This window comes from Ursus arctos, unplaced genomic scaffold, assembly GCF_023065955.2.
Source record: "Ursus arctos isolate Adak ecotype North America unplaced genomic scaffold, UrsArc2.0 scaffold_29, whole genome shotgun sequence".
Classification (NCBI taxonomy): Eukaryota; Metazoa; Chordata; class Mammalia; order Carnivora; family Ursidae; genus Ursus; species Ursus arctos.
Window position 1 is genome coordinate 6537964 of NW_026622974.1, and position 16167 is coordinate 6554130.

At 44.2% G+C, this 16167-nt stretch overlaps 1 protein-coding gene across 4 annotated transcripts in view; it reads left to right on the top strand.

The window, feature by feature from the left end:
• Positions 1-16167, top strand: part of RUNX2 (RUNX family transcription factor 2) — a 123116-nt gene that overhangs the window by 11903 nt on the left and 95046 nt on the right. For all 4 annotated transcript variants that reach the window (XM_026507327.4, XM_048219741.2, XM_057303987.1 and 1 more), the window contains exon 3: positions 3979-4083. In XM_026507327.4, coding sequence (XP_026363112.1) covers positions 3979-4083 — 105 coding nt within the window. The remainder of the gene's footprint in view (positions 1-3978; positions 4084-16167) is intronic.

Here is a 16167-nt window from a genome sequence, read left to right on the forward strand (position 1 = left end):
TAGATTTTTATATCATGACATTAACGTTATATGAAACAGTAATATTAAACTGAAATGAAGAGGACAAAAGGACAGAGAACACTGATAAGAGATACCATTCTTTGGAAAAAAAAAAAAAAGGGGCGGTCAGTTTTTCAGTGGCAGGAAACCCTTTAACCTGCCTGGGTACCTGACCTGCTTTCTAAAGAAAAAAAACTCCTTCCAGCTTCCTGTCTGATTTTGACACTTCAACATTTCTCTTAAGTTCTGAAGTCTGGATTATCATGTCGCTAGCATTGTATTTTTTTTTTTCCTCCAGCTATTTACAATTTTCTATTTTGAGGAGCATGAAAAAATAAAGAATACCAAGTTTCTCAAATGTTAACACTTTTTCTTTTCAGGGGTAGAAAGATAAATTCTCAGAAATTGAAAAACAGTTTTAGATGCATAAAGGAGTCACTTCACTACTTACTTTGTCATTATGGGTTATCTGATGACTTTTGAAAGTGCTTTGAATGAAACGTAGAGCATCTGTGAAACTGGCCTCAAGTTAGGAGTGGCTTACCTTTTTCAGTTTTTTCCCCCCCTTTTTTCTCCTTTGTATTTTAAACAGAAGTATTTGTTTGCTATTTCAACAGACATACTTGGTCCTTGAGTTTTCTTGCTGTGCTTCCTCACTTTTACATCAAGCATGCTGCTTGTATTCTACAAGCAGTTTTAAGCACCTACAGTATACAGAGCATGGGTCCTGTATCGATCTAAGATACAATCCTTGCTCGCAGTCTTACCCTACCGACTGTTCCTGATGGCCTCTCCAGCTAGGTGAGAATCGTCTTTCAATGACAGTTCCTATATTTACCTCAGAGAATATATGACTCGAGGACATATTTTGGAACTAGTTCCTAGATGAAGCCAAGGATGATATAATTAGTTGTCTAATGAGCGCTCCCTCAGTAGGAGCCTGCATTTTTATCACTTACGGAAAGTAATAAACAATGGAATTTAGAAAAAGTTTTTTTTTTTTAATTAAAAAAAAATTTAAGTGAATCATGAGTACTCACAGAAACATTTAACTTAGGAGATGTATTATTATTTATGAGGTGAAAAACCAATTACTTAGTTGGGTGGTAGTTTCTAGAAGTTTCTAGAACATGATGTTCATGTTCCTTCTGAAGGGGCAGTAAGAGGTAAAGCGAACCTCCTTAATTTTTAGGTTAGTCGTCGAAGTACATCTGGATCATCAGGATTTGATTTTAGAAGATTGTAGTCATACTTAAGTACTAGTTTCCTCTCCCCCAAACTTACCTCTTTTAAAAAGAAATTTTTACTGGTTCTGCTTTGAACATTTAGGTGCTTTATACTTATAGGGTCAATTTATACTGGCTTCAGTTCTTACACAGCGAGTGTGAATTGGGGAGAAGCATCAATGACTTTTAGTATCGGAAGGACGATGGGAAGGTCTTAAACGGAAGTATTCTCAGAACCGGGTTAGATAAGTTCGTGAGTCTAAATAACCTGAGTCTCCATAACGCTAGCAGGTATTTAGACTCAGTAGGACAAGTGAGACACACACAACCTTGGTGTATTAAGATCGTGCCACAGATGACAGCTGCCTCGCAAGAGCCACCCTTGGAGAAGCGCAGTCCTGGCTCACAGACCACGGATCTGACCCAGAGTGGCATTTTGTATGGTTTCATCTCATTTAACTTTCAATCTAGGGGTTCAGCCCATTCACTCCCCCAGATCTCTACATTGTTTTGAGGTCTCAGTCTAGATCCAGTGGCTTCCTATTCAGCTTTCTAATCTGGATTCTCTACCCTTGGAGTTTTCTGTAACTAGTTCAGACTGCCAGCTGCCTTTTTCTCCCAGTTAGCCCTCATGTTTATAATAAATCCTCTGGTTCTTTTTTTTTTTTTTTTAAAGATTTTATTTATTTGAGAGAGAGAGACAGCCAGCAAGAGAGGGAACACAAGCAGGGGGAGTGGGAGAGGAAGAAGCAGGCTCCCAGCGGAAGAGCCTGACGTGGGGCTCGATCCCAGAACTCCAGGATCACGCCCTGAGCCGAAGGCAGACGCTCAACGACTGAGCCACCCAGGCGCCCCATAAATCCTCTGGTTCTAACCAGACAATTGCATTTCTTTAAACCCGTGTAACATTCAGTCTATCATGGATGAAACAGGATCTATCGGTGACACTTTAAGAATAGATGCTTTCATCATCCTGGCCGAGGTACTACATGAGTGGATTTGTATTGATTATTTCTTGGTCTTAACAGAGCTGATTGGGATACGTGTAAAAATAAATGATCTATTAATTTTTTAAAATGTTCTCTGACAAAGTTGAAAAGAAGAGCACTCATTTTAAGGCCTGGAAGACCCGGGTTCAGACCCTGATTTTTTCCTCTTATTAGTTGTGTGGTTGAATTACTAAGCCTCTCTGGGCTTCCGTTTCCTCATTTGTGAACTGCAGGTGATGAACGTAACTGGAGAGGATTAGATGAGATAATGTGTATGAAGGGGCTGGCAGTTAGTCGTTTTCTAATCAATGCTTATCTTTCCCTGTCTGCTCCCCTCCCCCACTCTGTCTTGTCTTTTTTCTTTCTCTTTTCTTTTCTTTTCTTTTCTTTCTTTCCTTCCTTTTTTTTTTTTTTAATATTGGCCGTGCAAAAGTATAGCCAAAGAGACTTAAAACTATATACACTGAGTAACAAATGATGTGTGTCTTAAACATATTTTTGGAACTTACATGGTCGGGGTTGAAAAGAAAACCCATTCACTAGATTTGACAGCCAAAGACCTGTTCTACATTAAGCCTGGTGTACAACCTGTTCCATATTAAGCTTTGAAAAGATTGCATTAAACTCTGCATTGCTACATATTGTTTAAGATTTGCTTTTTGATTTAATACCCTCAAGCTTTCGGTAAAGGGAAAAAAAACAGTCTCTGACCGAAAAAACAAAGCAAAACAAAACGAGCTGTTTCAAGGTCTGGTACAGGAGCAGGCCAAGTGCACACTCTGGCCCGAGATTGCCGCGAAGGTTTTATTGAGTCACTGTTTCACGCCCACCTTTTCCTGTCTTGTAACAGTTTGCAGTTTTGACTATCTGACATGACTAACCGTCGCAAATCTAACTGATTAAAACTGTCAGTGAGTCTGTGTAACAGAGTCTGGGATCTTCTGGAGAAAGCAGACGTCCGAGTCCGCTCCCAGACTTCTCCCCCACCTCTTCTTTCCCCCACCTCTATTCATCACCTTGAGCTCAAAACATCAGATGCCTCATTTCAATGAAGTGCACCCTCGGCTGAAAGCACAAATTCATTTAGCCAAGAAGTCCCTGCCAGGGAGTCAGTTCAGGATTTAAGAGCAGGGATGTATGTTAGGGAAGGGGTGAGCGGGGAGGAGAAAAACTTTGTTCCAGTAATGATGAAATCATCATACCACAGGCACATTAAGGCAGGACAGGAGACACCGGCTCCTGTTAAAATGATTCCCATAAGAACCTTCCTCTTTCATCTTCTTATTGTAGTGCAGTTAAGCAAATGAAATGCTAAAGCCATGTGAAGTAAATAACATCATCAACAGTGATTTACTATTGTTCTCTCATGGGGTCATGACCTAATCCTAAATAAAGACTTCTAAACTTGTCTCTGTTTGGATGTGTTCCTGATGTTGGAGAGGACTGGAAGGAAGAGAACGCTCCGCAAGTGGACCAGAGTTTTTGTTTTCATTACCACGCTTGCTACTGAGCAGCGGTGTTGGGGAGTTGAAACCCTCTTGCGTAGCCCCCCAGTGAAGACGCTCTGTACACTCAATGAGTTTAATCACTCCCTAAAGCGGCCATCGGAGGCTTTCTCATGGAGAATAAGGAGCCTCGTCTCTTGTCTTTGGTTCAGTACCTCCTCAGAGATGCTCGAGTGCCTTCGGGACGTGTGTGCTGCTCTGTTACCCCAGTGCTGTCTTTTTATATTCACTGTGGATTTTCCCCTTTTACATCTGCAGGCAAGAGTTTCACCTTGACCATAACTGTCTTCACAAATCCTCCCCAAGTAGCCACCTATCACAGAGCTATTAAAGTTACCGTGGACGGACCCCGGGAACCCAGAAGTAAGTACTTGCCTTCCTATTGGACACGGTAACAGGGTGTGTGGAGACCCTATGAGGAATGTGTCCCAGAGCCGTTAAAGCTACTTTCACGTGAACGGTTTCCTTGCCACGTTTGCTATCTGCATGGATTCTGACGAGGGACAGTTAGCAGAACTTCCCAGTTAGTAGAAGATCAAATCACACTTGTAGCTTTGCCACAAAATCGCTAAGGCCTCCCTAACTTGGGGGACACGAGTGGATGATTATCGAGGCATTCTTCTCACCCGCTGTACACAATAGACAGGGCCCAACAGACCCCTGAGAGCTGAGGAGGAAAACAACAGACTGCAGAATCCCGAGCTTAGTCAAAAAGCATTTGTGTGTGTTTCCCATGGTCTAAGAATGTGTTTTAACTTTTTAGCTCGCCCACTCAATTCCCTTTATAAAGAGCACACTGCTTAATTACAAAGAATTTATTTGCAAATGATAACTTGCTTGATTGTTACAACACTGTTGTTTGGTCATGTTCTGGTAATTGTTATAGATAGTTTCTTTTAACAGATAGAGTCAAACCAGGTCTAAATCCGCCTTTGTGTGTTTGTCTGTCCGGACATCCAGAAGGTTGATCGGGCATTCGGTTAAGGGAGTACACAGAATCCGTTTGGGCCAATATGCATTTTTCTCCTAAATCTAAATTGAGACAGGTTTTTTTTCCCCACCCCCACGCCCAAAACCGATTTGATCAAACCTGGTACAGCAGCATTTAACTGCATTTAGGGATTAAAGATTATTTGATATACACGACATGAAAACTTCTGTGCCAGTGGAAACGCATTGAACTCTGCCTTTGATGAGTGAATACGTCGGAGTCCCAGCCATTGGGTTTAGAGAGTTTAATTTCGTTTGTGGTGGAGGTACAGCTTGCAGAAACATTTGTTATATAATGATACACCTGCCTGGACGGTGAGAGTGACCTGTCTTCTCTTCCCCTAAAACTGAGACAAAAGGACTGGTCAAGTTTTCTGCTCCCCAAGTAGCATGTCTGTTAGCGGCGGGAACGTAGGTTGCCTTCGGTTCCTCTTGCTGCTGTCTCTTCACCAAGGCTCACTGCTCGTCTGAACTAGGGAGGTTTCCTGCCTCAAAAGCCAGTCTTTGAAGTTTTTCTTTTCTCCTCCTTTCATGTGTATGGCTTCTTCTAGGTTCACAACGTTGGGTCAGTGCTATCTCCGTTCAGGTTGAGAATATTCTGTTAGGCAGTTGCCACACACGTGTCTCTGGTCGCCCCGAGTCTCTGGTCATAAGAGCCAGTGGTTGTGCAGTGCAGGTGACTAGAAGAGAGCAGGGATGTCTGTCTGGTTTGGGGCTTTGGCTGACGTTCCTGGACTGCCATGAATCGGGGAAGATGCCTTGTGATGGAAGCCACGTGTTATCTAATTAGCCCTTGAGTTCCTGAAAAGGCAGGGACATTTATTTCAGTCATGTGTAAAGCAGGACAGTAGTCTTTTAACATTTAGCAGTACTAATACTTATCTTTTAAAGATGTTTCCTGCTGATCTCAGCAGCTTTTCTCACTTCTTGGAAAAATCATTAGTGAGTGTGTGTGTGTGTGTGTGTGTGTGTATCTGTGTGTCTCTGTTTGTGTATGTGTCCACACACTCAAGAGTTGATGTTCAAAAGTTGAGGGTTGGGAGAGGAAACAGGGAAGGGTGGGTGGGTGCTGCCCTGTTCTGAAAGGGGTGACAGAAGGGGAGGAAACGGGGTAGCTTTCCAAAAGTCACTTCTCTCTCTGGTGAGAATACTGCTACCTCATTCCCAAGGGGTTGTTGACAGAATTGATTAGTCGATAGGCTTGCTGCCCTGTAAAGGCAGAGAAGTGCCCTGAAAACAAGGAGGGGTCAGGGTAGAGGGGTAGATGGTGTATGTGTGACCTGAGTTCAGGCTCTGGGTGCCAAGGGTGGGAGGGGGAACAGATAGAGATCTTGAGGCAGACCACTGAGTAACATTTTTCATGGACCAAAAATGTGTGTGACAATGCGATATCATTTCTCTGACATCCTGAGGTGGCGTGCCAAACTCAGTATCTGGATACAGGATGGGTACGGTATCAGTAACATCTTAATCCTATAACCTTGAGTCTCTATACTGGATTCTTTCCTTCTGTTCTGCTCTTGACCATCCTGGACATTGAGTGCATAGTACTCTTCCCAGTATTGTTCTTTAAATTTTCACATCCCAGGTGTGAAAAATGCCCAGGATTTTCCATTTTCTTCAACTATAATAGGATTTTGATTGAGTAGTGCATATATAATGTTAAATGGAGAATCCTCCAGAATGTGGGTTGGCAAACTTTTTCTATGAAATGCCAAATAGTAAATAATTTCAGCTTTGTGGGCCATATCTTCCCTGTCCCAAGGACTCAACTCTGGCAATGTAGCTCCAAAGCAGCCTCCGCCAATACATACATGGATGGTTGTGGCTGTGTTTCAATAAATCTTTATTTACAAACACAGGTGGTGAGTCTGATCTGGCATGCAAGTTGCAGTTTGCCAACCCCTGCTCTAGATTTCAAAGTGGCTTATGTTATTAACCCTTAACAGAGTAGGGCTTTAGAAAAAAGGCTTTCCTGATGGGAGAGAAAAAGACAATGCAATTGTTTTAGCCTTCTTCCCAGCAAAATTATAATTCTTCAAGTAGTGGTTGTCATAGAAATAGTATCCATCTGTTTATTATTGTAATGGTTTGATGGAGTTGAGGATTTTACACCATTGATTCCCGTAAATGGAATTTCACCCCTTCCTCCAGAGATCAGAATATATATTGCAAAGGCTACTTTTGGTAGATTAGCTATTTGGACAAGGACAAGTTCTGGGTTAACTGGTTGGGTCTTGATTCAGCCCGGCATGGTGGCTAAGGGTGTGGGCTTTGGTGTCAGGCTGTCTGGATTGAAACCCAGCTCCACCACTGACTAGTTAGCTGTATGGTGGTAGGCCAGTCACCTGCCTCTCGTTTGCCTCAACTCCCTCATCTGTTAGAGTGAGAATAACAATGGTATCTTCCTCATCAGTTGCCGCAAAGATGTTAAACGATGTCATGTACATAAACCGTGTAACGCAGCGACTGTCATGTAGTGGGTGCTCATTAAGTGTGAGTTGTTACTGCATAAATTCCCTTCAGTGTCAGGAGTTTGCTGTACAGTTGTGCTCACAGTACCCTTCCAGGAAATAGATACCATCTAGACTCGGCTCCCTCGTGTATTTTTTTTTTTCCCTTGCAGATGGTTTTACTAATTTCTGCTCATTAGCAAATGACACTAATAAGTGTTATAAACTGTGCCTTGAGCAGGTAGTCATGCTGCCCGGGGACAGCTGTGCAGAGGTGATGAGAAACATAATTTGTTTGCAGCGAAGAAAAGTCCGAAAGAGGATGCTCGGGTGCTCGTGCCCCCCTCCGAGGCCCTGCTTATCAGCACATCTGCCAAGACTTGCTTTTCACTCAAAAATCAGAGAGGTTTCATCCTTCTGTGCTCTCTGTCTCTGGCAGCTGAACCGGTGCTGTCACATCACAAACCACTTCTCTTCTTAATATACGCATCTGGCGTTGGCAGTTGGACGAACTTCATAAGAGCACATGATCACTACTCATTACAAGATTAAAAAGTACCCCATGGCATCATTGATGTTTTTTAACTTTGATCTTTTGCAGTTGTGATTCATCTCAGTTATAAAACTTCCCTTTAAAGGAACATAGCCGATGACTTATTAGAACCTTCATCTTAAGTAGCGTAAACATGAAAACGGTGCACATCTTTACAAAATGCCATTTGTTTTCTTTGCCAGCTTATCATTTTAAGACATGACATCATACTTAAGATCCCAAATTTGTAAGTCTGGTGTTTAGGCAAGGCGTTTTGACCTTCCGTTGGCAAGTGAGCTCTGCAGAGCAACTCCCGTCTGTCCGCCAGCAGGAGAAGGCGGTGGGGCAGCCGCAGGAACAGTAATGCGTTTGGATGCCTAACTCTTTCAAACATCAGTTTCTATTAGGATCCTTTGTTCCGTGTCTGCCCTTGGTTCCAACTTGCAGTCCGATTTGAAGAATGTCTACAGGAAGGTGAAAGCTTGGTTAGCAATGTTGGAGTCGTGGTTCTGAGCTAGGGAAGGAGAGGGCTGATGGAAAAGGTCTTATTGGCTGTGCAGAGGATGGAAAAAATAAATCGCCTTACAGCGGCAGGATCCTCTTCATTCTCTTGCTGTTTTTTCAGTTATCGATTGCTAAATAACACACCATCCCAAAACATAATGGCTTCAAACAACAACCAGTTTATTATTCCTCAGGATTTTGGTGGGCTGCCCTGGATGGGGGTCTTTCATGTGGCCGCAAGAAGATGGTGGCTGGAGCTGGAACATCCATGATGGGTGCATTCTTATGTCTGCTGCCTTGGTGGGATGGCCAGAAGGTTGGGCTTGGCTGGAATGATGGGACAGCCTTTCTCCCTCTCCCTGTGGTCCTGGAGCCTTTCCCCCTCCACATGGCCTCTCCATGCGGTCTCTCCAGCACAGTGTGACTTCTTGCATGGCAGGTCAAGGCTCCCAGAGGTGCAAGAATGGGAGCTTTTAGGCCTTCTTAAGGCTTCTTAAGGCTCAAAACTGCCATGGAGTTACTTCCCGCATATACTGTTGGTTAAAGCAAGATACAGTTGCAGCCTAGATCGAAGGGGAGAAACCCATAAAGACATGAGTGATGGGGACAGTGGTTCATTGACTCACCAATACCATCAACTTCCATAAGTGCTTAGATGGCAAATGTCATTGTTGTCACAGGACACAATGATATTTTTGAGGTATCCTCTTCTGAAAGGTCTCTCGACTTTCTAATCTGGAGGACATTTACAGTTCTGCAAAGTTTTCTGTCCAAAGTTTACAGGATGCGTGCAACACTCAAGGAGGGCAGGAAAAACGAGGCCAGGGTTCAGGCTTGGCCACAGGACTGTGATGCCTCATTATCAAGGGAGGAGGTAGTTCAGGTCCTGTCAGCTTCTTACCAGAGTTTTAACGAGAGAGCTGAGTCTCCATCAGTGCCCTCTAGTTATACTAATTCACAATCACAGAGGCCTTCTTCCCTGCAAAGATACATTCAAGAACCCAAACATCAAAATCACAAGGGCTTCACCCTACTTTCCCACCCACCCCAATTTCTTTTAAAAAAAAAAATGTTCTGCAAGGTGACTCCAAGTTTTAATTATAGGAGCTTCCTTCCGAATGCAGGTATTTGGTAATTATCAGATGAATTACGGGTGCTTGGTATTAGCAGGTCAAGTCAAGGTACGCCGGATCAATACTCGTACAAGAGAAGAACATCTGATGCTTGAACATAAAGAGGCTATTAGCCTTGCCTGGCAACATGGCAAGTCTGTAGCAGAAGAGTTTTATGAAGCCTCAAATGGACAAGCCTGGAAGTTTCATAGTTTATGTCACCCAGCTTTGGAAGTTCTCACTTGCCAGCACACCTGTGAACCTGCTCACCTAACACACGAGTGGGCGCCCAAGAGTTTTTGTGTGTTGTGCCCTAGGGAAGTAAATCATAGCTTCTCTTTAAGGAGAGACCAAAGCTGTCATCTGTGTACCTAACTGCTGGGACACTGCTGTTCACTGTTGGCCAGCTAGCTACCTGTCCTGACCCAGTGGGAGAAGGAAGAAGCTTGGCCTCTTCTTTCCTGTTGACCGATCTCCTTTCTTGCAACACTGCCCTGCTTGGCTGCATTTTTTAATAAAAAAAATTTATTTGTTTATTTATTTGAGAGATAGGGAGAGAGAGAGAGAGGAGCACACAGGAACACATGCATGCATGAGTGGGGGCAGGGGCAGAGGGAAAGGGAGAGAATCCCAAGCCGACTGTGCGCTGAGCGTGGAGGCTGACTCGGGGCTTGATTGCACGACCCTGAGATCTTGACCTGAGCCAAAATCAAGAGTCAGATGCTTAACTGACTGAGCCACCCAGGCGCCCCCCAGCTTGGCTGCATTTTGCCTTGAGTGGGGGCTGGCACTTAGGGGAGGAAGAGGCTGTCTGGAAGTGCAAGGTAATGTTTGTGTTCCTGGGACTGCCTCAGCACCCTGGCTCGCTCAGCTTGTCAGGCTGAGGTCCTCAGCCAGACTGGTTTCTTTTTCTGCTTGCACGTTCTCACCTGGCATCACAGATTTATAATTCTTCGGAGATGGCTTTAGGATTCCATGTTCTTAAGGCACCTCCAGCTGCAGAAATTTTACCTTATGAACTTAAGGTAACAGACTTAAACAAAGCAGGGTGGTCTGGGCACGGCATCATCTCATTTTCCCCTAATTCTGTTCCACCTCGGCCTGTTTGCTAGCCCTGTGAAGGGTGGAAAGAATGGAGGGTTTGGCCTTTTCTCTTCCTCTTCCCAGCTGATGTCAGTGGCAGCTCGCCTTTATCCGCTGCTACTCGTCATCCCAGTTGGGTGAAAGAATAGGCTTTTTTTAAATGATGGTTGGCCCATGCCCCCTGCTTATTTATAGATGCTGGTTGCTTCTGTAGAGCTTGGCCACACATGAAAGGCAGGGAAAATGCAAAATGTGTTGGATGGAGGGCTAGCAGAAGAATTTTTTTCAGGTCATTGGACACCTCTGGACCCCGTCCTTGCGTTCATCATCTTTCTGTCTGTGCAGATAATTTGAGAAAATCTTGATAGGCCTTGTACCATACTCCTGAGGCCACAGGCCTGAATTTTAGCCCTTAGTGCAAAGCATTAGTAGAAAAGCTGGTTACTTCTTGCCTTGCAGCCTTTCCCTGGTTCTTCATTGTCTCTGAAGTGCCCAAGGAATGGAAATTATGGGTAAATGCCATGTTTTGATATTTACAAGTCAGCGAATACAAGCCGTGGTTCAAGTGGCATTAATATTAATCATTCAGTCACTAGTATATAAAACACTGTGGAAAATCTTTGACTGAAGGGAACAAGATCAGGTAAAAAAAAAAAAAAAAAAACCCCAAAAACTGTTCCCTTTTTCCTCTTTCTTGAAGAAGGATGGGGCAAGGGGGACAGTCAGAAGCTCTGGTAGGGGTCATGTCTGGTGGTTGGTGGAATGTGCTCTTGAGAAGAGCAGTTTTAAATCTCTTTCAGTACTTTTTTTTGTTGACTGACTGTCAGGAGCTGGGAAGATGGCCAAGAAGGAAATGACACATCGAGAGGCATTTCGTGTTGTGCAACATTCTGTGGGACTGATGCAAGGCTATATGGCCTGTTTACACATTCCTCCGCTCGCAGGCTGCATGGTAGTAATTGAGCTCAGCAGCACATGGCATGCTGCAGCAAGGAGCATGGCCTTCACATCCTTTCACGGCAAATTATCACAGCCGTTCAAACGTGCGCATGTCCCCCGTCTGCACTTCTCCCCGGCTTCCCAGCTCTGTCGGCGCTTTCTCATTGCACTGGACTCGTGTGAACAAGGAGCTGTGGCTCTCACAGTAAGAGCATGTCTTCCGCACGCACATGTTCCCGTTGATACATTGACTTCTAACTAAATATAGCCTGGCAGGTTTTCAAGCGATGTGTGTCCTCAAAGCACACCTATACTCGGTCCGATGTGTCCGCAGTTTGTGTTTCGGTACAAGTCAGAAATCATTCATCCTTCAAACGGTGTTAGGGACGGGAGAGAGAGAGAGAAAATAATTTTTTGGGGGGGTTATATTGAATAATTTATTATTAATTTATAGAAAAAATGTTTCCTTCCCAAGGAAGAAAATTCCTGATAGATCACTGAACTACCTTACTCCTATTTTGTTTGTACTATAACATTTCAAGGAGGACTGGACCAGAGGAGAATAGTACATTCAAAGATAACAGAGGAAAAAGATTGTGTGGTTGCTCTTTTGATTTATCCTTGTCCCTACCTCGCATATTTGGAGGACGCACGGATGATGCCCATGAAATCATATCTGTAGTCCTCACGTGAGGTCTCGAAAGTTTTACTCTAGGCAGGTATGGAAAACAATTGCTCAGGGTTTTCAGGTAACTTTGTGAAATTGAGAGGGCATAAAAGCGACGTAGGTCTAAATTAATTTGAGGTCCTATGCAACAGTTCAAGTAGGAGACTGTATTTGGGGTGTGGTACTTTAGTGACAAAGGAAGGGCTCCCTGTTCCTCTCTCCGTGTCTCTGCTGCTGTGCCCTGGTGGCTAAAATCTATCTGCTAATAGACAAGAGCACGTAATCAAATTCAGGGCTAAGGCTTAAATCCAAACAGGTCCAGAAACGGTAACTCAGACTTAAACTCCTATCAAGTCAGCAGAAGTGATCTGGAATCCTGTTTTGGGAGATAAAGGGAGAATGGTTAATGAAGTCTTGGGCACCAGAAAGGAAACAGTGCCTCAAGGGTGCAAGCAGGGTCTCTGCCAGCCTTGCAGGCGGCCATTGCCAACTTGAACCCTTGCAAACTTGCTGCAGGTCAGCACTCGCCGTGTGGACTCCTGATGCTTCTCAGGTCTGGCCTACTCTTAGCAAGTGCAGGATTCAATCATGTCAAGGTGTGCATTTTTGGTTTTTATATGTCCATATTTCCTCCTTTTGCAAGTATTTCCCTTTTACCGAATATTTCTTATTCAGTCTTATTCTAGACATGTGCTGGCTTTCCTCCTCTACTGACATGGTTAAATGGTAACATTTAATTTCTGTCTTTCTTTTAGTAGTTATCCTCACTGTTTTAACCCGTACATTTGTCTTAATAAAATTAATCATGATCTCTGTCTGCCTCTTGGATAACATAAGAACTTCAGTGTACTTGAAACTGCCATCACTTCCTCTCTTCTCCTTGGCCGTCTGATATTTTTTACCCTCGTTTTATCCTCCCCAGATTAGTTGTTATAAGTGTTTAAACTATACATTTATCAGTTTATGCACTCACCATTCCTTCCTGCACCTCAGTTCTTCCTTCTGGATTCAGTTACCTTTTTCATGTTACAGATGCCTTCGTAGTTCCTTCATGAGAACCTGTTAGTGGCAAACTCAGTTTTTGTTCCTGAAAATAGCAGCGGTTGTGTAGATTGGCTGCTGTGAGATGCAGGGCACCCTGCTGAAAGTCTGACTGCTGTTAGTGCCCTCCCTTATCCATGGTGGATACGTTCCGAGACCCCCAATTTGATGCCCGAAACCATGGATAGTACTGAACCCTATAGATACTGTTTGTTTTTTTTTTGATGTTTTTTCCTGTATGTATATACCTAGGATAAAGTTTAATTTATAAATTAGGTACACTGAGAGATTAACAACAATTAACGATAAATTAAACAATTATAACAGTATGCCCTAATAAAAGTTACATGAATGTGGTCCCAACCTCTCTCTCTTTCTCAAACTATTTACTCTTCTATACTCACCTGTCTTCTCGTGATGATGTGAGTGGATAACATGCCCACGTGGTGAAGTGAAGTGAGGGGAATGACGTAGGCATGGTGACTTAGCATTAGGCTGCTATCTTGACCTTCTGAGGATCATCTGCTTCTGGACCGTGGTTGACCATGGTGACTGAAACTGCACAAAGTGAAACTGTGGATAAGGGGGACTGCTGTACTAGTGTTGCTTTGTGCTAAGGCTTTCAGGCCGTTATTACCAGGCTTGTTCGAATAGGATTTAAGGGACTAGAATACAGTATAGTAAGATTTTCATGGAAGATGGATGAAGGGAAATGGATCTAAGTGCCTTTCACCACGGGCAGCTCTGAAGAGTCCCAGGCCAATGGTGGAGAGGAGGTGGGAGAGAATGTTCCAGCAGAGGGGGAGAAGTCGAAGAAGAGGCATATAGGGAGAGGAAATTAAATGCCTTACTTCACCGTTTTGGCTTGGGCAGGGCCTCAGTTGCTCTGGAACTCTCAACCCAAATTTATGTTAAAGAACTCTGCCGTTATATCGGATCCTCAGAGGTTATTTGGCTGTTGTTGCTCATTGCAAAACCAGAACAGCATTTTTTAGATGTTGTTGTCCACACATTTCCTGTCATTTTATGAGAGTACAGGTCTTCAGACCAAAAGAGGCTTCTTTCCTACGGTAAATGAATCACTGAATGAAGCAGAGGGAGGAAAGTTGACGTGTGGCTGGACGAGCATGGTTTAAGAGAGCCGGGAGACCATAATCCGGGGTCGAACTTCTGTAGGCGCAGTGGGTAGGGTGACCCCAGTGTTCTCTCCGTGCACCTCCTACTGGCGTTGTGCAGGAAGTGGCTGGTGGGGAAGATGTCCGCTCACACCACAGCAGGCTGGTACCTTCTGCCTTGCCATTAGCCCTCAGACTGCATATGCACCTTTTATGACGCGCATCTTCTTACTCTTTACCTTCTTGGCGCTGATTTTCATGAGCTACAACTTGGGTAAATGCTAGCATGTGTTTTGGCTGGGCAGTAATCAGGATGATTTAACCGGGGCTCTGTGCCCCTTTAGGTTTGGCCCTGGAAATTATTAGTAGAAAAACACGGGCCCTTCAAGGAGATGAGGAAGGTATCCAAACATAGGCTGTTGTACTTACCGGAAGTGAGGAGAAACATGGATGTGTAACAAAGGGGGGGGGGGCGACTGTGAAGTCAAGTGTACTAATTCTAGAACTCTGGTTTCTGTTTCACCCTCTCACCGTTCACGTTCACGCTACCCTGCAAAAACAAGTCACAACGTTTTCCATACCATGACGGCTATTTCAGAGTAGCTTAATGGGGAGTCGATCTGTACGGGCAGTTTATATTTAAGATGTGGCTTCGGTTATGGTTAAAAGAAGCGGAGGACCTGGAAATGCCTTTGGTGAGGCCTCAGGGCCACGTTAGTGACCCTCGGCAAATCACTCAACTCCTGTCCGGTTCAGTTTCTTCGTCCTGCAAGTAGAAATAGGCGTGCAGACGACTTCAGAGTAGCTGGGAGTAACTCCTGAGGAATGATCATAAAGTGCTTGGCTCACATGAAGGGCAACTTAAATACCAAATAGTAATTATGTAGCGCCTTTCTGTCAAGGAGCTCCAAACACTGAGACGTTACCTCACTTGATTCTCTTTACACCCCTTTGAGGGAGGTAGTGTACATTTTATGGGTGGGTAAGCTGAGGCACGGCCATTTGAAAACTCACTTGCTCCACGACACTCTGCAAGTCAGCAGATGATTTGTGGAGGTGGGCGAGGAGCCCAGGTCTCGTCCTGCTCAGTTATTCTCGACTAAGACTCCCTGATGCTTTGTCATGAAAGTTGTGGAAGCTCATGGTGTCAGGCCCAGGGTTGATATTAGGAAGTCGTGTCACTTGAGAAGAAAACCTGGTGACGTAGTTGCGTTGCTCTATGGTAAGTCAGTCGCAAGGTAGAAGGCCTCACGCACAGAAGGCATATATGTAGGTGTGTGTACGTGTGTTTGTGGAATGAATTGAATTCACTCAGAGGGAAGTTTAACTGAGCTGAAAACACTGAATTTTGTGAGAGGAAAATAAGTTCTGAGTAGAACTTATTAACCCTCAGTAGAATCTCACTTCAAATCCCAGTGAAATAGAGTTAGCACTCGAACAAAAAGTTAACTTTAAGATTTGATTGATTGATTGATTGGGAGAGAAAGAGAAGGGAGGAGAGGAACAGAGGGAGAGGGACAAGCAGACTCCAGGAGCGTCATGCAGGGCTCAATGCCATGACCCTGAGATCACGACCTGAGCTGAAACCGAGAGTCCAACGTCTAACCGACAGAGCCACCCAGGCGCCCCCAAAGAGTTCACTTTAAAAAAGTTGCATGAGGGGCGCCTGCGTGGCTCCGTTGGTTAGGCCTGGGACTCTTGGTTTCAGCTCAGGTTGTGATCACATGGGTCGTGGGGTTGAGCCCCGCCTGGGGCTTTGGGCTCAGCGGGGAGTCTGCCCAAGGATTCTCTCCCTCTGCCCCTCCCCCGACGTGTGCTGGCATGTGCATGGGCTCTTTCTCTCAAATAAATAAATAAGAAAATCTTTTTAAAAAGTTGCATGAGAAGAAAATGGAGGCAAGTAGGAGGTAGAAAGAGCAGAAAGTAAAAATTAGTTGAAAGAAGAGAATAAAACGTGTCCATAATCACATCTCCAAAGGTTGCCCCCGCTAGTGATCTGGTACTAATCGCC